The sequence below is a fragment of the Pongo abelii genome, chromosome 6, assembly GCF_028885655.2.
Source record: "Pongo abelii isolate AG06213 chromosome 6, NHGRI_mPonAbe1-v2.0_pri, whole genome shotgun sequence".
In the NCBI taxonomy this organism is placed as follows: domain Eukaryota; kingdom Metazoa; phylum Chordata; class Mammalia; order Primates; family Hominidae; genus Pongo; species Pongo abelii.
The window spans coordinates 118,651,754-118,676,274 of NC_071991.2; the positions used below are offsets into that span (position 1 = coordinate 118,651,754).

Genomic DNA, 24,521 nt, shown 5'->3' on the forward strand with positions numbered 1-24,521 from the left:
TATACCACTTATATGAACTGTCCAAAATAGGCAAATCTATAAAGACAGAAAGGAAACTAATGGTTAACTTAGGGTTTGGGGTGGGGAAGTGGGCAGGACAAGAAAGGCTTAGAAGGGTATTAGCTAAGGGGTACAGAGTTTCTTTTTGAGGTATAAAAATGTTCTAAAATTGACTGTGGCAGAGATTGCATGTATCTGTGAATATAATAAACCACTGACTGTATAATATAAATGAGCGAAATGGACGGCATGTGAATTATATCTCAAAGCTGTTTAAAAGTACTAGTTTGGAGCACATACATTTAAAAAGTTCTATGCTTTACTATTTAACTATTGGCTCAGCTGCACCAAAGAGAAAGAAGTTTCAAAATGTATTGTTCTGTTTCTTTCAGAAATACATTCAATAAGTAAACTCCATCATTAAGAAGTAACTGCTGCGATTAACAGGTTAAGTGCTAGTGTGACTTTTCCAAGTAAAGATCATCTAGGAGTATGAGGTGGCATTTTACAGACTGAAATCTATCATAAAGCAAAGAAATAAAGGTAACAAAGAAGCACAATGACATAGGCTTCCCACAAGAGGGCAGCAGCTTATCAATTTTTAAAAACTGAAATTCAAACAGAAAATCTCTAACAAATAAAAAATCCACTGAGATTTAAAATGTATAAAGGTTATTCAACCTTACTAACACAAGTTGAAATATTTTCTTTTATCCTTCATGAATATAAGGTACCCCTCCCCACACCTCTAGGCAAAATTCTAAAGGAAATGATTGTATCATCTGTAGAAATACTCGATATCTTCAAATATAGATTTGTTTCAAATAGCTACTCCATGTTCTAGTTATTAGTTATTATCTCTTAAGATGGTTAGTTTAAAGCAGGGCTTGGTAAACTATAGCTCACGAGCCAAATCCCGCCAACTGGTTTTTTTATTTGTTTTAATACTCATGAGCTTAGAATAGTTTTTACATTTTTAAATGGTTACTTTTTAAATGATTATGTAAGTACCTATATAATAACCTTGATTTTACCTCTTTGCCCTCATAGCCAAAAACACTGATCCCTTGTTAAAAAAAAAAAATCCCTCAAAATAATCTCATATTCTTGCAGCAAACATTACCATTAAAATCAAAAGTAATGAATTATTCCTAATATCAAATTCATACAAATTGAAATCAAATGAATATACGCCTTAAATGAAGATTATAATTGGAACATAAGTTAGTTCTATGGGTGCTCTAATGAGAAAGAAAAAACCTGTAATCCCAGCACTTTGGGAGGCTGAGGTGGGAAGACTGCTTGAACCCAAGACTTCAAGACCAGCTTGGGCAACACAATGGGACCCCATTTCCACAAAAATAGAAAAATTAGCTGCGTGTGGTGGTGTGCGCCTGTAGTCCCGGCTACTCAGGAGGTGGAGGTGGGAAGATCGTTTCAGCCCAGGCATTCAAAGTTGCAGTGACCTAAGATTGTGTCACTATACTCCAGCCTGGGCAACAGAATGAGACCCTGTCTCTAGGTAAAAAAGAAAAGAAAAAAGAAAAAAAGTAAAGGAAAAAAAAAAAGCTGCAATTACTGTTTTTCCTGAGACCTGAGGTTCATACCTGCGATTTTCTATTTCTAACTAATGAGACATTTAAAACACATGTTAATCTGCATAATGTATTTTGACTTGATCTGCTTATGGCCACCATCCTAATTGTAATTATCACCTGTCTGTACCAGAGTTTCTCAAACCCAGCCTCTCATTTTAAGAGCCTGATCATTCTTGTGGATGAGCTGACCTACGCACTGAAAGATGTTTAACAGCATCTCTGGCCTCTACAAGGAGTACCTCCAAAGCTATGACAACCCAAAATTACAATGTCCCCTGGAGAGCAAAACTGCCCCCATCGAGACACACTGATCCAAGAATAGTAGTCTCCAAAGTGAGTTACATGTACTTAGAGCAGGTGCTCTGAAAAGATTAAATTCTCTGCTTATGTTATTTTTATTATCTACTTACAGATTTTAGTGAATGTATAAGCAATAAAGTCTGTTACCAATAGGGAGGCAGTATGAAAGTGCTGTGGCAGTGACTGGCAATGGCCTTCCAATTGTCCTCTCTATTCCACTTCCTTAATTATTTTACACAGCAACCAGATAACTTTTTGCAATATAAATAAAAACACGACATGCCAGAATTTGAAATCCTTCCACAAATTCTCAATACACTCAGAAAAAAAGTCTCAACCCTTTACCTGCATGGCCTACAAGTTCCTATGCAGCCTGGCCCTAATTCACTTCTCTCCAGAGCTACCCAATCTTAGGACCTTCAAGCAGGCTTTTTCCTCCTGCTCGAAGACCAAGCATGGTCTTCCTTTCTATCCCTCAGATCTCAGAATACACATCACTGTCTTAGAAACTGTTCCATAACCCTCAATCTAAAGTTAGACACCTCTTTCCATCCACTCTCGCCAGTACTCACCACACCCTGCTGCCCTGCAGGGCTGGTATCACAATTTGTTTGTTCGTTTTTTGCTGTTGTTGTTTTTTTTTTGTTTTGTTTTGTTTTTGAGACAAAGTCTCGCTCTGCCACCCAGGCTGGAGTGCAGTGGTGCGATCTTGGCTCACTGCAACCTCTATCTCCTGGGTTCAAGAGATTCTTGTGCCTCAGCCTCCCAAGTAGCTAGGATTACAGGCCCATGTGCCACCATGCCCGGCTAACTTTTGTATTTTAGTAGAGACGGGGTTTCACCATGCTGGCCAGGCTGGTCTCAAACTCCTGACCTCAAATGAAGCGGGTGATCCACCCGCTTCGGCCTCCCAAAGTGCTGGGATTACAGGCGTGAGCCACCACGCCCGACCTGGTGTCACAATTTATAAGTACATATTTTTTTTAAACATCTGTCACCCCTACTAAACTGTAAGTTCCATGACAGGAGGGATTATGCTCAAAAATACTTGCTAAACAGGTGAATAAATGACTCTCAGGAAACTTAAGACTCTTTCTTTGGACTTTAACCTGAGGCTTGGGTAGAAAATCCCACCAAGTATTTAATCTCTCATGGTAATGGCAGAATGGTTCCTGAAATAAGGATGGATGGGTGGCCTGCCTCATTTAATGGTTAAAGAAACTGAAACACAAATGCTACATGGCACGCCCACCATGCTAGAAGCAAATTCTCTGGCTCTAAGCCAAGTATGTATTTTACCAAGCTCCACTGTCTACGCACTGTTCTCTTTTCAACATTAGATCTCTTTTCAACCTTAGCTGTTCAACACTAGGCTGAGGGATAGAGAATAGTCTCTAAGACAGTGATGTGTACTCTGAGAACCAAAGGACAAGAAGGAAGACAGCCAAATGAAGAGTAAGGAAAGACCATCCTAGACAGAAGAGCGTACTCCAAGACCCCAAGATCAGGAAGATCTGGAGAGAAGTGAATTAGGGTCAGGACACATAGGAACTTGTAGGCCATGTGGGTAAACAGTTGAGCTTTTTTTCTGAGTGTGTTTTGTTGTTTACGGTTTTAATCTGTGAATAAAAAACCTGCTAGTAAAAATAGTCTGATCTCTTCTTCTCTCAACTAAAATTCACATGCATCAAGGGGGCAGAATAGATGTCCAAAATCATCCATGGGTTAGGTATTCTAAAAGAACTTTGTTCCTGTTATTTAGAATCAAATTTGGGGTCTGTTTAACCAAACAAGATAAAGAGTGGAAATGAGAATGTTTTCAAAAACCTACAAACTTCTAAAATGCAAGTGCATTATTACATGTCAGTAAAACAGGACTATTCTAATGAGAAATCAGAAGACAAATGGATTAACAATAAATCATCATTAGAATACGGGAAAATAAAGGAAATCAGTACAGACCTTAATGATCATCTAGCTCAAGCCCTTAATTTTACAAGAAAAGTGTTGTCCCATGAAGCTCAATAAACTTCTTACAGCTAACTACCTGCAAAAGAGGCTAGGATAAAAATTTAAGAGCTTCAATATTAAAAACAAGAGGCACATAAACAGCTAGGAAAAGCTGCCTAGGTCTCCTCTTTGCTATAAAATTATCTCTTTATTCTATATAATTCGTGACAAATTTATTATTTTATATTAAATTTAAATAAGCCATGTCTAGTTTTCTAGGCAACAGCATATTAAAAGCAACCAACTAAAAGTAGGATTTGCAATTTCAGCAGCAGGAACTTGTGAGCAACAGTTGACACTGAGGTAGGATATCAAATATCCTAAAAACCATCCTTTAGAAAGCATCTCAACATAGGAAACCATTCAGCTTAGAGGCAAGCAGTTTGTGCTGCAATGGAACTGAGGTTATCACTGGATCATTTCACACTTCAACAAGTAGCACTCAAATATTTTAAATGAAAGACGCTGGTTTTCATCTAAAATAAAGAGAACACATTCATTGTCCAGGGCAATGTTGCAAATAGGATTTCTGCCATGATGCAAATGCTCTCTCTGTTGTTCCATTTGGTGACCATGAACCACATGTGGCCACTGAACACCTGAACTGCAGTGACGGATACCAAGGAACTGAACTTTTTAGTTAATTTAAGTGAATTAACTTTCTTCCTAATATTTAAGGATCAAAATTAAATAGCCACATGTGTTCTGTTGCTAATAAATGGGATGGCACAGATCTACACAATTCACTCAGAGGAAATCTCTTATCTCTATAAAGCCGAATAAGTGTTACGTTCTTAGTCACTCTCTAATATAAAATTTAAGAACTGTAAGGCCCCTTGAATTCATGAGAAAAAAAACTACATAACAAAAATGGAAATCACTTTCCATTAATAAAGTACACCGAACACATTTTCAAAATATCCATTAAACTCAGGTTCAATTGGCTGCAATTTAATAGCACACCTTATCGTCTCAAGTCAACAAAGACTTACACATTATCTTCCAGGCAGATCTTGGGTCCCACCACGTTGGCCGCTCCACTTGCCATTTTAAAAGCAAAATGCTTCTCAGGGCAAGCTTTTGAGATCCCACACTTATATCTGGGAGGCTTTGTAGCTTTGGGGGAGAAAACATGATGTCTTTTTTTAGAAAACAAGTGAATAGATTTTACCTCACTTTATTTCAAATCTCAAACCACAAAGGGCATTACGCAAAACATCAAGATACACGTATCTTAAAATACAAGCTAATTTTTTCCCCTGAGGGTTTCAAAGAACCTCAAAAAAATTACAAAAAAAAAATAGCAACAAAAAAACCCACAACAGACACCAGAACTTCCTAGGAAACAAACTAATAATGGACGCAAATGGGTCAAGTAATATGATCTGCATTAGGGCAAATATATTTTATCTAACTATGAGTTTATTTTTAAATTTCAGGATGTGGGAGGTTCTGAATGTTACTTTGCACTTCTAGTCCATATATGCACAAAAAATCATGACCTCCAGGATCATTAAAAAAGGCCTAATGTTCCATTGACTACCTGCCCATGTACAGTATTGTTGTAACTAGGAATTCTCCTCTTAACTCCTTCTCACACCAATTTCTGTACTTATAATAATGGAGCTAAAAAACACAAAATATCCCTCATGAATAATTACCAAAAATATTTGGGCTGTCCAATCAAATAGCATCCTCATAACTTTAGAAAGCAATTTCTAAAGCAGTTTTTCCTCATACTGAACTACTGACACTTTAAATATAAGCTCTCATATGCCTAAGATAAGGCAGAATAAATCATACATAAAATATTGAGATGAAATACTTACAACGTGCAGCTGTGTCCAATGCTGATCTTGCTGAAAAAAAATTACTTTTGTTAGAAGGAATGAGTCTATTGGCAAGTATCCACTTTTAAAATATATTTAGGTCCACAAAAATAAGTGTTCAACTAATGATTCAGTATACAATAAAACACGAATATCACTTAAGAAAAAGTGAGAAAGTAACTTCACACTGTACATTCATTATAAACTATTAAATAATTATGGAGGATAGTATTTTACTACTGATAAAACATTTTATTTTTCCCTTACCATTTTGTTTTGAATTTTAGTTACTACAGATTTAAATTTCAATCAGGAAGTTACTCTACAAACTTACCTTTCAATGTTTATAAATATAAATTTGGTGAATATGATGGCGTTTAAAAGTTGTTGCTGCTGTATGGTGTTGTACAGCTATGCAAAGAAAGCCCCAGAGAATACACACGAATCTATCTTAGTGGTGAGGTTAGGAGATTGCGAGGGCCAGGGAGGGGGATAAGGAAGGTCATTACTAAAAGATTTATAATTTATCAGTTCAAGGAATCCATGAGGTCAAATCTTAATTTGTATGTAGTAGTTCTCAACCTGACCATCTATCATAATTATAGTTAGGGCTTTTTAAAAGCACTAACATCTGATCCCAGCCCAGGAGATTATAACTCAGATCATCAGAGTATTGTGGACAGCCATTTCCTGATTTGACTAATAAGTATGCAGTGTGATAAATGTTAACCAGCTGTCTTGCTATAAATAGTCATACAGTTTTTAGTTCTGTACTATTTTAGATAATTGTGAACTTCCTGTAGGTCCAATACTCAAACTGGTAAGCTGAAAGTTGAAAGATTGTATTGAAATGTTTAAAAAGAGGAAAATGACCAAGTAAATAAAAGCTCATTAACTCAATAGAACACTCAGTAGAATATTATGCACCATTAAAGCCATAAAGGTAATACAATAACATTGAAAAAGCTCAATGCCCAGAACAAAGCAGAAAACAAACCTTATCTACACTTTACTGGGATACAATTTTGGGAAAATCAGTTTTTTAATCATCAGGATTTTAAGTAAATAACATCACCTCCATTTAATTTGTGTAACAGTAAGGGGAGTAGATACTTTAAGGTGAAGAAACTCCTGTGAAAGGCTTTCCCTTCCAGAAGAAAGCTCATTTTTACCCAATACACATCAAAATCAAAAGCCCTGTACTAAGTCTGCAATTCTGAAAACATTAGCACCTGGTGGCCAAACAGGTACATTAATTTTCATAAACAGCTGTCCAAGTATAGAATACAGGTACAACATACAAACACCGAAATCCCTCCTCTCCTACAACTATTTTCCCCTCAAACTACACTGATAGCTTCAAAGCTTAATTTCTTTCTGCATATACATTTCATTTCAAGGAACAATAATAAACATTTGTTATTGCATTTCATCAATGAATGTCCTTCAGTAAGTCGGGCTAATGAATCAGAACTATTTTGCACTTTAGTTGTTAATAATGTCTCAAGTAATTTATGTATATACTATATATCAATGGTTTAAATCTGAAAAGGTAAAAATAAATAAATTCAATAGAACAGTAAGTATTTATGGCCAGGTGCAGTGGCTCATGCCTGTAATCCCAGCACTTTGAGAGGCTGAGGCGGGTGGATCACGAGGTCATGAGATCGAGACCATCCTGGCTAACACAGTGAAACCCCATCTCTACTACAAATACAAAAAAAAAAATTAGCCGGGCATGGTGGTGGGCACCTGTAGTCCCAGCTACCCAGGAGGCTGAGGCAGGAGAATGGCATGAACCCGGGAGGCGGAGCTTGCGGTGAGCCGAGATTGCGCCACTGCACTCCAGCCTGGGCGATAGAGCAAGACTCCATCTCAAAAAAAAAAAAGAACATTAAGTATTTATTGCAGCAATATAGACAAAAATAATTTGGACTGTGTTCAGTTCATTTACTAGCTAAGTATTCAAACTGAAAACAAACACTACATTACACCACAATGCTGAATAAGATTGGTGAATTGTATCCATGTTGATGTCCTGATTGTGATAGTGTATTATAGTTTTGCAAGATATTACCAATGGGAGAAACTGAGTAAACAGTATGTACCATCTCTCCATATATTCAAATGGATTTGTTAAAAATAATACAATTATCTCAAAATAAAGTTTTATAAAAAATTGTTTTTAAAAATTCATAATCGACATTGGTAATTTCAACTACTAATTGTAGGCAAAATTTTCATTCTTCCTTTCCAGAAATGTGTTTTATTTTTCTAAAATAATACCATATAATAAATATAAATCTACATAATTTATAGAAACTGTCAAGTAAGTTTAAAAAATGGAAAACTAATCACCAAAAGAACTATTTAATCTTATGGGTCTTTAAGATAGTGATTATAGCAAGAAGCCTCCTACTGGATTAAACATGTTAACCTTTCATATACTAAGATGCTAAACAAATGACAAAGATAACCATATATCCATCTTCGTTAAGATAGTCTGAAATGAGAATTAAAATAAAACCACACAATTAAATTTTGGCCAATTCAACTGGTAGATTGGCAACCAGTAAGGTTACAAAGTACTACACTTCAGTTTTGACATCAAAATAACCATCTGCCCTAACAATGTCTAAATCAAATAGCTAAAATGCACACAAAAACACTTTGCAGGTTCTTAACATCAGGAAAAATCAAGAAATAAAAAGTAGGAGAATAAAGTAGCTCAACGTTTGTTCATAGCTGACTACCAGTGATATTCCAACTAATACAGCTTTATGTGAATCCCACTTTGGAAATATTCTTCCTTTCCATGTAGAAATCCTAATTCTCTGTTACCTACATTTGTTTTCATTCAATCAGCATTTACTAATTGCAGCACCCAGTGCTAGATGCTGGGTGAAGCACCAAAATATCACCTTTAAGACTCACTCTTGGGTGAAGGGAGAAAGACACAGGAAAAAGAGGAAAAAAAGAAAAAAAATTTTATAATGCAAGGCAGATTAAAATCAGTGCCAAATTGAAATATAAGTACTATGCAATCAGAACAAATGTTCAGAAAAAGGAGCAATACATTCTTAAAGAGGGAGGTTCAAACACAATTTCTTCCAAAGAAGGGGAATTTATGCAAAGTTCTAAAAAATGAGAAAGATGTGCAGGGTGAGGAACCAGGACCAGCAAAGGTCAGGGTTGAAAGGACAGGAGGGGATTTGAAGCTGCAGACTGTGTGCAGACTGGCACAAGAGTGTGACCCATGCAGGAAGGAGGGGTGAAGAACAGCTGAGAAAGGCAGGCTGGGGGATTTGGGTGCCACCCTAAGTAAGGAGTTTGGACTTTATCCTCTAGTAACTGGAAATACTAAAGATTGTTGAGTTTTAAGAAAATGGCTCTGAAAGTGGTGAGATAGGCAGATATCAGAGATGAGAAGAGAAAGGAACATCACTATGATGTTTATAAAAACAGTACAGATTAGAGATGAAGATCCAAACTAGGGCAAAGATGGGGGACAAAGGATGAGGACAGACATGACTGGTATCACTGGAGAGGAACCATCAGCTGCATGTGCAGTGATTACACCACACTGTAGCTTCACCCAGCCTTCTCTTCAATCTTCTTTCTAAAAACAGTGGGTCTTTTCCCATGTAACTTCTATTTCTTCCAATGGTCCCACTGCCTCCCTTCTCCCAAACATCCTCCTTCGCATTCATTTGTCCTTCACTGAACTTTCACCCAAGGCCTATAGACAAGTGAAAGCCTATTACTTTTAAAAAGAAAAATATGTGCAACTTGCTTTTGAGTCAAGTTACCATCTCATAAGCTGCTTCTCCTACCATCAACGTGTCTTAGAAGAATTAGCTATGCACATTGCTTCTAGAGCAACATGGAATAAGTCCTCTATGCCTTCAATACGGTTTCCACCCCATCATTCAACTGAAACCAGCTGTGTTCTCAAAGGCCACCAGGCTGGCCACCAGGTAGTAACAGAAGTACACAGACCAGAACAAGTAAAGTAAAATCTCACTATACTTTGCAGTAACTACCTTAATGCTGGAACCTGGATACTTCATTTTAGGATGTGTGCTGAAAAACAAACAAGTTTAGGAGGAAAATAACCAGTTTATCAAGAGAAATAGCTGAAAGGGAGGATTCCGTTACTGGAAAAGATGAAAACTTGTAAAGGAAGGTCTGACAGACAATGACTACAATTTAACTGAGGGATCACTGATGAAGAAGGGGGCTCTAGCAGGCAGAAACAAGATCAGTGAACTGAAATTACTTGGGAGTACAAAAGGCAGAATTCAGTGCAATACAGGTTTAAGTATACCTTATCCAAAATGCTTAGGACCAGAAGTATTTTGGATGTGGGATTTTTTCAGAATTTAAAATATTTGCATTACACTTACCAGCTGAGCATCTCTAATCCGAAAATCTGAAATCTAAAATGCTCCAAAGAGCATTTTCTTTTGAGCATCATGTCAATGTTCAAAAAGTTTCCGATTTTGGAGCATTTCAGATTTTGAATTTTCTGATTAGGGATGTTCAACCTGTACAACAAAGTACTTTTATGTAGTCACTGTAAGAAAAGTCACCTGAAAAGGTTTATGCCAAAACTGAAGTCTACATATCAGAATTGTCCAAAGCCTTGATACCCAGTATGCAGTCCATAGACAGGGATCGCAACATCACCTTGGAGCTGTCAGAAATGCAGAATCTCAGGCCCCACTCCAGACACTAACTCAAAAGTCTACATTTACTAAGATTCTCTGGAGATTCTTTTGGCATTAAAGTTTGAGAAACACTGGAATAATAGTCTTGAGATTAAATGTGAAAGGGAGTGATATGGTTTGGCTGTGTCCCCACCAAATCTCATCTTGAAATGTAGTCCCATAATCCCTATGTGTCATGGGAGGGACCTAGTGGAAAGTAATTGAATCCTGGGGGCAATTACCTCCATGCTGTTCTCATGATAGTGAGTTCTCACAAGATCTGATGGTTTTATATGGGACTTTCCCCTCGCTTCACTCTGCACTTCTCCTTTCTGCCACCAAGAATAACATGTTTGCTACTTCTCTGCCATGATTGTAAGTTTCCTGAGGCCTCCCCAGCCCTGCAGAACTGTCAGACAATTAAACCTCTTTCTTTTATAAATTACCCAGTCTGGCGAATTTCTTCACAGCAGCATGAGAACCTAATACGGAAACTGAATTAAGCTTTGGGGATTTTTCTTTTCAAACATGAATTTATGGAAAGCAAAACTCAGTAGTCCAGAGATCTCAGTTCTTTCATTTGACTTTTGCCTACTAGATCAAAATATGGTTTCTAGGGTTTATAGTATCACTTTTTATGCTTAATTATTTAATATTATAAACAACAATTTAGTCATAGCTTACTCAATGTAAGTACAAGGATCTATGAAGAATCTCATCATTTCTCTAGCTTCAATAATAAAAGTGCACAAAAATCGTTTCCCGAAGAGATTCAGAATTATAGTCAGGTGCTGCCTAATGACGTTTCAGTCAGCAACAGACCATATATAGAGTGGTAGTGCCATCAGATTATAGTACTATGTTTTTACTGTACCTTTTCCAAGTTTAGATACATAAATACTTACCATTTTGTTCAACTGCCTACAGAATTCAGTACAGTAACATGCTGTACAGGTTTGTGGCCTAGGAGGAACAGGCTATACAATGTAGCCGAGGTGTGTGGTAGGCTATACCATCTAGATTTGTGTAAGTACACTCTATGATGTTCTCACAATGACAAAAATCACCTAATGATGCATTTTTCAGAATGTGTCCCCATCATTAGGTGACACATGACTGTGATCTTATATAGCGCCTTGATTAAATAATTGTTTTCCACTTTAATATGTCAAAATTAAATTCTATTATTCAGTCTTATAGTGGTATATTTATAGAAAAGAAATGCATACTTCGCAATTATTTGAGATTCAATAAGATATGCATATACAATCATCTACAATAGCACTAGGTATAACTGGTTCATATGAAAACATTTCAAATGTTATTTTATGAACGTAAGGATTCTGTTAAAAAACTGGGTTAAGGTAACTTATAATGGTACATTTAGAGTACGGCAACATTAAATGAGTGGGTTAGAAAAAAAAAAATGCCACAGAGGGAAAATAAGAATAAGAAAGCACCATGGATTTCTTTCTTTTTTTTTAAGAGATGAGGTTTTACTGTCACTCAGGCTGGAATGCAGTGTGGCATGATCACAGCTCACTGCAGCCTGGACTCCTGGGCTCCAGTGATCCTCCCACCTCGGCCTCCCGAGTAGCTGGAATTACAGGTGCAAGCCACCACAGCCAGCTGCAAGATGGATATCTATGGCTGGTATCTAAAATGCATTACTGTGACTCCTAATCATATGGTTAACTGAGGGCTAGATTTGGCTTCAAGTTTTCTAGCAGCCAACTTAAACAGGAAAACAATTTAAGCCTGGAGGTATTTTATGTTTTAGAATGTGCACTTAGAATGCCATGATTAATGCCCCTAAAAATGTATAAAATAGACTCATTACATATGTTCAAAATGTTGAATAGAAAGAAGATTCATGTTTTATACTAAATTAATTCCAAGATATCTAATTATATACTGTAAAATATTCTAACAAATCACATTTATGGATATATAATAATTACATTTCGTTTTCTAGCACTGAGTGACTCAGTGCTGATAACTGATAAAACTTTAGGCCACATCAAAAATAAGATTTAAGAAAGGAAAAAAATAAAACTTACCAAATAGATTTCCTAAACTTGCATCCATTTTTATTTCAAATACTTGAGAAATAACATAAAATGTCAGTAAAAACACTGCCACAGCTACCACCAACTTTGCAGCACCTGAAAGGGAGAAGTATTTCAGCATAACTTTGTAAGCCCACAGAACTTTTATTTTGCATTTCTATGAAAAATGTTTATAAATTTTTTAAGATTAATAAATTTCTACTTTGTATCTATTAGATCTTAATTTTACATGAGATACATAAAAATTATACAAACAATTCATCAAGATAAAGAATTTTCCTGATCAAAGAATTCTCAGATTATCTAGCTATCCAGACAAAGGACTGCTTGAACCATCTGCCTAGTTTTATATGCAAAAAAATTACCTATTAGTTGCTGACAACAAAAAAGTGTCATGACTAATGGAACACCACCACCAAGTTTGTTGAATGGCAGATTCCTTATCCTTCACAAATATAAGGAGCAATACTATATAGGATTTTTCAAAAACAGTGGACCTTCTGGGGATGCTAAGGCCACAATGTCCACTAAGCGAGGAATTCTCGAGTGACATGTTACAGATTTATTGTCCTATCACTAACCAACACATCTCCTGGAGCTACATAAGCCCTCCTGGTGTGGCGATCAACAAAGCCTTCCTCTTCATACTTAATACCTTAGTACCTTAAGACAGGCCTTCTCCATTCCTGCAGGATATAATTTGGTACCTATCACATATGCTTCATAACACAGTTACATGGAAAGCTCCAAGTGGGCAGACTCTTCAATGAACTGACGATGCTCGGAGAGCTACTGCTTTTCACAGCCTACTCATTTCTGTGTAGAAACACTCTACTGAGAACTATGTGGGGAGCGGGGCAGGGAGTATGTAGAAAATCTCTGCATCTTCCTCTCAAATTAGCTGTGAACCTAAAACTGCTCTAAAAATAATAAAGTCTTAAAAAATCCAAAAGAAACACTATTAATGTAGAAATGAAAAAGCAATGAGGAAGTCTAACTATAATACTAATCAATCCCTGCCTCCCTTTTCCATTTCCTACCTTGTCCCCTCCAAAATCTGCTTCCTATTTTCAAGAGCAACTTACAAGTTGCCTACATTTTTAGTGCATAACAGAGCAAAATTCTGTTAGGCTTTGAACTCTTCTCCCCAGGATCTAGCAGAGTGCACTGCATCCAGTAATACTATCAACAACTGTTTGCTAAGTAGATAAATGGTAACAGGTGGCATAGTCCTTCTTGATCATTTAAGACTAAGACCAAGAGCTCAAAAATTACATGTCACATGATAGTCTTACCATCTTATTTTCTAGCAATCATAGGCACATGCAACCAGAGATAACTTTCCCTGTCCCATAAAACAGTCATATGAAAACTTCATTGTTCAAAACTGAAAAATTAAAATATCAAGACGATAACACGAACATTCTAAATTCTATACCAAGCTAAATGTAAGCCTACATTAAAAAAAGCTATATACGGCAGCATGGATGAAGCTGTAGGCCATTACATTAAGCAAACTAACACAGGAACAGAAAACCAAATAGTGTATGTTCTCATTCATAAGCAAAAGCTAAACACTGAGAAGGGAACATATAAACATAAAGAAGGGAAAAACAGACTCTGGGGCCTACTTGAGGGTGGAGGGTGGGAAGAGGATGAGGACCAAAAAACTACCTATCAGGTACTATGCTTACTACCTGGATGATGACATAATCTGTACACCAAGCCCCTGTGGCACTCAATTTATTTTACCTAGATAACAAACCTGTACATGTACCCTTGAGCCTAAAAGTTTTTAAAAAGCTATATACAAACATTTTATATATATATATAAAATAGACACTCACATATACCGTTTACTTAGTGTCTTCTGTAGAACTAAATGCTTTATAAGTATAATCTCATTTGCATAGCTTTGCAAGGCATTATTTTCCTTTTACAAATAAGGAAAACAGGGCTAAAATTTTACATCATTTGCCTAAGGTCACATAACTAGTCAGCGGCAACACTGAGTTTTAAACCAAGACCTGTTCACTTACACTGAACCATCAGAGGAACTAGGAGGAAAGAAAAGCTCTAAGGCAGACAAAAGTTAGAGGTGGAGAAACTAGCAGAGTCTCCATGGGGTTAGAGTTCTGGAACTTCTGTTACAGAGATCGCCCCCAAAGCTGGCCTGAGTCCAGAACCAGCATCCCATTCTGGACTTGATGGGGCCTAACATACCAACCACAATTCCCATTCTTAGCTTTCCATAAGAATCCCTCTTCCTCCTAGTCAGAGACTGCACTAATCTCAGTGTGTTCCAGTTTTTCACAAGCCAAAAAGTACAAACTTCAGACATTCATGCCTCACTGTAAGAAGAATGGCTATGAGGATATTTGAAAGCAATCAGATTTTTTAAAAAAAAATCAGAAGAGATTAATTAGTTAAAAGCAATAAATTAATAGCTAATTGTCCTTATTCATTCATTCAAGGCAGTTCCCTCAAGACCTATACTAGGAACAGTCGCAAACACAAAATAAGCATCAGTGAATAATTACTCATCAATTAACCCGGGAATTGTCAGAACCAGAGAAATGGACTAAATGACAAAGTTAATTTCAAATAACATGAATTTTAAATTATGTGAGAAAGAGAAACTTACTTTATTTCAAATTGCCATGCTTAAATAATGTACTTTAAAAATCATCTGGAGACATGACATCATAAATAGTTAAGTCCTGCTGTACTCAAAGAACATACACACACACACACACACACGCAACATAAAAAGACATTGCAACACATTTATTTAAAACACAAACAAGCTCTTCGTTTCTGAGAATATTTTTCTTGAACAATTGTACCATTACTTTTTTAAAAAATGCTTTATAATTTCACAAGAGATTCAGTTTTTCAAGTTTCTACAAAAGCATTTGTAACAGCCCTCAGTTATCTTTGTTTAATAATCATGATGTTTAATCAATTGCTCCTCATTCTACACAATTATGACCACAGTATGAAGACCGGTTTGTTCACCCAGCTTGACTTTAGGCATTTCTAAGAGATGCTCCCTTAGGAAGATAATTGGTTTGCTGCTGAGATGACAATTAAGAAAAAGACTAATTATATTGATTTTGAGAAATTACAAGTTACCTATGTTGGGCACACGCTTAGTAGAAATTTCCATGTAAAGTATGCATTTCTTCTAGGGCTTTGGTTGACGGGAAGGGTGGGGAAAAACAGACTTATTTTTACTACACAGGAAGAGGTCATCAGCTCCTCCAGTTATTTATAAACGTGTCTTTAGAATATTTAAATATAACTACCTTAATATTATGAACATCTAATGGTGTTTTTCAATTTTCTCAATGTGCTGCTTAATAAACAGACTAAAGTTCTTACACATAACCTCACCTATGCAGATTAAACTTGAACAAATATTGAGCAAAAACATGTATTGTATCGAATCCTTCACACACATCTTAAGTACGTACATATGAGACATTTAAACTTTAAAACTTTATAACTCATTTTTCTCAAGAAGCTAGAACATAGCAAAAACAAAAATCAGCCTCCCTAGGTTGTCAAACCATTCTCTATATGGGCATTATATACAGTCTTTAGATTTTTTTTTTCAGATTTTAGAATATTTGCATCATACTTACCAGCTGAACTTCCCAAATCTGAAAATGTGAAACCTAAATACTCAAATGAGCATTTCCTTTGAGCATCATGTGTTGCTGCTCATAAAGTTTTAGATTTTGGAGCATTTCAGATTTTCAGATTTAAGAAGCTCAATGTGTAATTTCAACAAAAGACCTGAACAAAAAAAAAACTTATGTAATATTGACTAAATGTCCAATTTGTGGTTTGCCAACTACCTAAAAATAAAGGGCTGAATGATTTAGTTTATTTCAGTTTAACCTTCTCAATATAAAGATTATTTAACCTCTCCTTTAGTCATTCTTTAACAAACAGATTACACAAAAAGTACAATTACTTCTACTAAATTAAATATCTTACCTGCTACCCTCATGTTTGGTTTTTCAGTCTATGGCGCTTTTCATTAATATGCTCCTAAAAAATCAAAATAAAAAGCAAATATCATTAGCTCTAGAACAAACATTCCTCCTTAGATTGAGTTTGAAATGGGGCATATAAACTAGTAAATTTTATGACATTTCTAACTATTATGCCAACATTGGCATTAAAAAAAAAAAAAAAAACTCATCACTGGGCCTGTCTTCCACTGCACCATAAGACCTCAAGGAGGGTCTGTCTTATCCTGCTGTGTCCTCAGCTCTCTAACTGAATGACCAAAGAGTAAAAGTGTGTTATCAAGCTTGTGAATAGAAGAGAATGCCTTCTTATTCTCATGGATTATGCATCTATAAGAAACTTTTGATATTTAGCTCCAAACCTTCAGTTTGCAGATGATGTCCAAAGAGGTTAAGCTGCTTATCTAGTTGTGGAACAAATTATTTGTAGACATGGGGCTAGAATTGAGGTCAGCTGGCTCACTCCAGTACATGATGCCACTTCGTTTTTGATATGACATAATTCAAGTGCCACTACCATAAGCATTTACGGCACGGGCTTCCGATTTCAATACCAGGGACCTCTTCATGTTTTTCGATTTAAGTTGTAAAATAATATGTTAAGAAGTACAGAATTGCAATTTTAAATATCCCAGCAATTATCATGATTGACAGAGTAATGTTAATACATCAAATGGATCAACTGTTCTTTGATATTACTGTAAGATCAACAAGAAACAGATGCTGGAAAAAAGTCTGTATGTGCATGGGTGTTTTCCTCCTAAGAAATAACTCAAAATAGGTGACATTTTGAAAAGAAAATGAAAAAATAAGTAAGTTTAATAAGAAAGCCACATTCAAGTTTAGCTGGAGAGCTTCCACAGTCAACTCAACCTATTGTAAAGGAATGGAATTCAAAAGGAAATTTTGATGGATGAATCACATTTGCCAGCAGTACATATCTCTCTATTTTAGATTGTATTTTGATATTTATGTTTCAATATTGTTGACTGATCTCGTAATTCACGGAATGTGTCAAGAAAATAATAATAATGGCACATCTCTGAAGGACACTGAAAAGAAGTGACACATGCACTTTTTTTATTCACTGGACTAGGCAGGTGGGCTTCAGCCGGGTTCTGGGGGGTGGGGGAGTCTGGACAGCTCCCAAAAGTCCAATGCTCTTAGGCTAGCTCTCTTTCTTCTGCACAACATACCCTAAAGAAAAAACGACACTTAAACTGAGTTGTGTGTTATTGATTTCCTTTGTTAATTATCTGAACAGCTTCCTCACAATAGAAAAAGTCAATGTTATATATCTATTTCAACTACTTAGCCACAGGCTAGGAAAATACTAAAAGGAAACAAGATACTGAAGTATCCACAAACCATCACATAAAAGCAGAAAAAAACCTCCGCTTTTTAAATGAAAACCCCAACTGGTTATAAATCCTCTGTTGGTTTCTGGCAAAATTGAACTCAGCTTTCACAACACATACATGCTTTTCCTGCCAGCTAATATTCCAAAATAACTTTACTCTTATCTGAGTGTGACCTAGGAAATTTCTTTGAAAGTGTGATAAGCAGTTACGCACCAGGAACTTGATGTTCTGTTTCACTGTTTCCATGGCCTGCTCAGGCCACACCTTACAGTGGCTGCTGCAGGTACCTGCCACCTGTTTGTATCTCCCAACAAACCTGTTTCTAAACTCATCCCTAAGACCACAATATAAGCAATGATGATTATCTAGCTGAATACAACTGTTTTCCATTAAAATGTCTCAGAGAATTCACATTTAGTAAAATTTCTAAATTAAAATCTCATCAAATTAAATCTCAGCCATAACATGCCTCAATTAATTTGCTTAAGAAGCAAATTAATGATTCAAGAATCTAAATCAGCATAGGAGTATTGAATATATTTGAGAGCAAATCAAGGAGCATCTATGTATGATGATAATGTGCTAATTCTAAATCATTCCTATTTGTATTCTTAGGGGCGCATGTAAAAGCAAAGAAAATATTTACATACAATTATCTTATATGGGGGAGGGAAGCAAAAACTTAATGGAAACTTCAGGCTGAAAACCATCAATAATTAAACAAGGATTGAACAGGTCCAGAGAAAAGGAGCACAATCGTAAAGGGAGAAAAAGGCCTTCGCTAGAAATTCAGAACGCTAAACCTAGAGGCAACAGGTGAAAGGGCTTATATATAAGTATGTTCATTAAAAGGCAGAAATATAAATATTAGAGCCATTTACCAAAACCAGAAAATGAGTTATAGAAGGATATTTTTAGGATGGAAAAAAAAACCCAAAACTCAACTTAGTACATTTATATATTTGCTCCAAAACATGTTACATAGGCCAAAATTTGTTTTAGTGTTTTTGATAAATATATGTCACTGAACCAAATCCAGTTGCTAATATGTAAGGTTCATAATCACCTGAGATTCAACAGCAAGGACAGCCACCACGATGTCGCTGGGCAATGAAACACTACAGCTGGAAAGAGCGCCTGAACTAGGGCCTCAGATGGACGTACTGAACTTCTTTACGTGGTTTACAATTTAAACATTCCTTTGGCCCCACTGTCTACTCTGATCTAATTTAGTGAAGTTTTATTACTCAGGTAGAAATCAAGCTACTATGTGAATAAGGAGTCATTGTTCTAGAATCAATTAACTTCAGGAACAACAGAGTAAAATCGAAGGTCAAGTGATACTTCCATTATTTCCTTGGGAAGCGGACTAAATCACATAAACCACAGAAACATCATTCTATATTGATAAAATTGTCATGAAAAAAAATTATTTACCAGGAGGGGGATTTCTTGCCAGTTAACATAAACCAAGTATGAAGACATACTTACGTCAGTGCAATTCACACACATCCTTATTTTATGTAATCTTCCCACCAGCCTCTAGTTGCTGGGGGTATTAAAACAGCAGCATATATGAGATCAGGGGATTTCTCTAGGGTCACATGAAGGGTAAGTAAGAAGCTCACGCTACAAACAAATCCACTTCCTTTTCACTCCAGCTGTTCACTGACACACTCTAATACAAGAGGCTTGTTGACAAAATGTCATGCCAATCAACTTCGCTTTTGCAAACTGCTTTGGGAATTGCTGCAAACTACCCACTCCAGCAATTTAACAGTATGCCAAAATGACTAAGCTTGCGTATTGGAACCCCTCCTTGAAATGGAAATGATACAAGAAAATTAAACGTACAAATACACCCTTTGACGTACCTACTTAATATTAACAAACAGCACTTAATTAAACCACAGGAAAATACTACAAGTTATCCTCTACAAATAGAGAAACTATCATTCAATTCAATCCTACTTCAACTCAGTGCTGGACAAATGACAGTTTTAACCGAACCAACTTAGAAAGTTCCCATGATTCTAATAATAAGGGATTCTAATAACTAAGGGAGAATTCGCCTTCTTTGCCTATCTTTAAACTGAGACAACGCCTTCAGACTCAGATCAGACTATACCATTCATTCTCCTGGACTGTCAGAGCTTGCCAACTTGTCAGATCTTGGACTTCTCAGCATTCATAACCTCATGAGCCAATCCCTTATAATAAACATATATATGCACACACACACAAAACACGCACATATAAATCATATACCTGTATATAAATGAAGCTATCTCCATATGTATTATAAGGAATATATGTCTATATATCTAGAGCTATATCTATACATATACACACACACGCACACACATATATATAATTGGCTCTGTTTTTCTATAGAACTCAGACTAATACAGACCCCCTCAAGAACAGAATGTAAAAAATTAAATTTTTATCCCCAGATCATTTAAAGTAAAAGAAAAAAATGAGATAATACTAAAATCAAAAGAATGCTACAACTCAAAGAGTCACTAGGGTAGGTTACTCTGACATTGCATTTACAAACAAAAGCATGGTATTTTTTAAAAAAATACCGTGTTTGCTATAAATAACTACTTTTATGTGAGTAAAACAGGGCAACTGTTGGCAAACTTTTTCTGTAAAAGGGCCAGATGGTAAATATTTTTAGGCTTTATGGACCATACAATCTCTATTGCAATTACACCACTCTGCTGTTGCAGCTAGAAAGCAACCACAGCCAACATGTGAACGAATGGGTCTAATTATATTCTAATAAAGCTTTCTTTATGGACACTGAAATTTAAATTTCATAAAATGTTCATGTGTCACAAAATTATTCTTCTTTCGATTTTTTTTAACCCACTTAAAAATGTGAAAACCAGTTTTGGCTTGTGGGCCATATAGGCCTAGGGGTTGTACTTTGTCAACCCCTAATAAAAAGAAATAAAAACATAAAATTTAATAATAAAGGAATAAACATCTTTCCCAACCAGGCTCTAATAGTCCAACTTTTTTTGCTGGGCTACGTGCAGGACATACAACTTCCACATGGCTTCGACAGGTCCTCTTAGAAGTACTACTACAGATGTAGGACAGATGAAACAATCCTAATTTCTGTGCTTCATACGTGTTCATCAAACATTTTCATAATCTGCTCTCCACAGAAAGAAGCATAATTCCATGAGAAACAACAGAATGGATCTTCTTCAAAAGGAAGAAAAAAGTCCTTCCCATCCTGTAGATGAAGCTATCCATCTATAGCAAAGGTGGAAACAAATCTAGATGCTGTTAAGTTTCCAAACCAATCCCAGGAAATGTAAAGAAACCAATAAAAATTAATCTCACTATATTACACTTCAGTAACTATAAAAATTATGTTCTTGGGAAAAAACATTACTATTTCCTTTATGTGGGTGTTTATATGGGATTATTTTTGTGATAGGCTTAAAAAAAGAGTGAAGTAAATGTGCATCTAATGCTTAACAAACTTCTAAAATTCCGAATATTTAGCTTTAAAAAACCTTGTCTTTAATAACAAGTTATTACTATTGCACATACAGACTGCTGTCAAGTACCCTGTCTCCCTAAATGCAACTATACACATATCTTTGCAAAGCTGGCTACATTTTTGAAATAACAAAATGGAAAGGAATAAGATGACTGCATTCATTTGAAAAAATATTAACATTTAAAAACTCAGTAGGATATCTGAGCTGCTATCATTGTGTTAGAAATATTGTAAATTTAACAAAATTTGGTGTTTTTAACACTAAAGGCTTGAAAGAAAAATCTAGTTACTAACTTAAGAAAGTATTTAATACTAGCAGGATATTGAATCCTAGAAGGTACACTCTTTTAAAAGAAATCACCATTTTAACACACACACACACACAAACACACACACTCACACACTCCTGTTATACAGCTTTAGAGGTGGGTATGACTTGATCACAAATAAAGGGAGATTTTTACATGATTACCAGCAACTAGAAAAGTATCCCAGATTTTAAAGAATCAAGGTAAACTCACATTTTGAAAAGGGAAAAAAAAGCAACAAAAACAAAATTGGGGGTGTGGGGAGAGGTGATCCATATGAATTCTATAATACTAGGAATGACGAATTTTTCAAAAGATCACCAATGATTATGACGTAAATGTATCCACTCCTTCTGCAAAGTGCCCCCCACAAAGCAATAGACCAAAAACTTATAAACAATGGGTCAAGTGAACCAATAAGTGTTTTAAAATAAATGTTTAATGTTCTATTGAAAATCTTGGGAAAAGAATATAAATGATCTATGCCTGGATTTTTGACAGTTTTCTGAATCAGCATCGTCTGGCTTTTCTTATTTTCTTAAGTAGCATCATATTGAAATTACTTTTAAAAGAGAACATCTAAATGTGGCTAAGAAACAGAAACAGAATTAGAAGTATACTATGGAAAAGCACAAATGAGCCAGAAAGTGTTTTTAAATTTCCCCTAGAATGCTAACCAATGCTAGATATGAAGCAAATTGGGATTATACTAGGCAAGTTCAGCTTTCCTCCACAATCCACCATAAACTGCTCTACCTTGCTTTTCATTTGGCGCTCCTGACTGTGAATGGAGAAAAACACTTCGGAAAACTTCTATCTACAGCAATTTAGATAAAACTCCATTCTTCTAAGAATGAAATTGGTAAAATATAATACCTGCTTCTCCCTCCACTTAAAAACAGGTTAGCAAAAGTGCTCAGCTAAATCATGAAAGTGCCCCATCTAGGCCAACTTTTACCCAAAGACTTAGTGTAGGGAGAGGCAGCCAAGCCTGACAGACCATACACACTACATTCTGAGAACATAAGTATTCCAACATGATTCATCTCAATGTTAAGAATTTCATAGTACAACCCCCTTAAATCAATGTGAATTAGCTAAAGAGACCTACAGTTATTCTTTCCTTTTCAGAAATCTGGTATTTAGCGGATCAACAAGTATTTAACCATGTCTTCCAAAAACACTTCAAGGAGCTAAAAACCAAATGGATCTGTGTTCTTCTGCTCCTCTATACCCAAATATAACATGGCTAGGCAACTTTTTCCTAACAAAGATATTTTGTTTTCCAAGCTAATACTACTGAAGGAAGCACCTTAAGCAGGTGGGGTTGCTCTTCACTGAATTCTCATTAATGGGGAAAGATTTGTTCTAACCTACAGATATGCCCTCATTCAGTACCCAATACAGCATTTCTGAGTTGGCAGCCAGAGTTCAGGTTTACACTGACACAGATTTGGTGTTTACCCCAAATATTGCCACTACATCCTACCACTACTCAGTACAAGATGCTATGCGGCTGATGTATATGTGTATAATCACCTGCTATGCGGCTGATGTATATGCGTATAATCACCTGCTATGCGGCTGATGTATATGCGTATAATCACCTGCTATGCGGCTGATGTATATGCGTATAATCACCTGCTATGCGGCTGATGTATATGCGTATAATCACCTGCTATGCGGCTGATGTATATGTGTATAATCACCTGCTATGCGGCTGATGTATATGTGTATAATCACCTGCTATGCGGCTGATGTATATGTGTATAATCACCTGCTATGCGGCTGATGTATATGTGTATAATCACCTGCTATGCGGCTGATGTATATGTGTATAATCACCTGCTATGTGGCTGATGTGTATGTGTATAATCACCTAGCTGGCATTAATCAGGGCTGTGAACTCTCTAACACGAAAGTGGTTAAAAAAAAAAAAAAAAAAAAGGTAGACATCAAATGATTATGCCACACCTTACTATTTCAGTGGACTATAATTACAAAACAGAAATCACTGAAGTACAAGGAGGATAGAAATCAGACTTCTGAACTGAGCCAGCAACATCTAAATGACTGGAAATGAGTAGGATGAAATTAATATGGGGCCAAACTGGAGTCTATTACACCCCCATATACACCTAAGTTGCATTTTAAAACAAAGTCATCAGTATAATTTTCATTACAAATAGATGTCAACTAAGGACACCTTATATAAACTCCTCATTGCAATCAAATAGTTTACATGGTAAAAGATCTAAAGAACTGTTGCTTTATAATTTTTTAAAATCTCATATCCACTATGCTTCATAATAACCTGTTAAGATAAGAGGAACCTCTGGTTGCCAGGCACTTAATACCCTATTTATTTTAACTAAACTCATTTTGCATTTTGCTCCCCTCATTTTAACTAACCTCAGGATAAGGCTTACAACCACATTTTTATTTCTTAGTAGTGAAACCACCACTGCAAAATTATAACTGAAATGGTGAAAAAGATCTGACCTAACCAACTCCATCTTGCTTCTAACCTCCACGCTGTCCTTGTTCATTCCTGGGCATAGGCCGTAACTTCGGGAGGAACTTAGTTTATAGTTTAAAACAAAGATGGTAACAGCCCTTTCCCAAAACAAACCTCCTTCTTGCCTGGGGACTAGACTGCCTTTGTAGGACTAACAAATTAGCCACAAGATTAGAAATTAGGGCTTAGGAGTCATGCAGCTGAAAGCTACCAGATTCTGACCCTTACCATCTATGGCATCACAGATTCAATGAAA

At 36.0% G+C, this 24,521-nt stretch overlaps 1 protein-coding gene across 3 annotated transcripts in view; it reads right to left on the reverse strand.

The window, feature by feature from the left end:
- FAM3C (FAM3 metabolism regulating signaling molecule C) overlaps positions 1-24,521 on the reverse strand; it is a 47,188-nt gene that overhangs the window by 16,802 nt on the left and 5,865 nt on the right. For all 3 annotated transcript variants that reach the window (XM_002818376.5, XM_009243177.4, XM_063726151.1), the window contains 4 exons: positions 16,521-16,574; positions 12,507-12,611; positions 5,738-5,767; positions 4,901-5,024 (listed from right to left, as the gene is read on the reverse strand). In XM_002818376.5, the coding sequence (XP_002818422.1) occupies positions 4,901-5,024; positions 5,738-5,767; positions 12,507-12,611; positions 16,521-16,533 (272 nt within the window). In that variant the 5' untranslated portion in view covers positions 16,534-16,574. The remainder of the gene's footprint in view (positions 1-4,900; positions 5,025-5,737; positions 5,768-12,506; positions 12,612-16,520; positions 16,575-24,521) is intronic.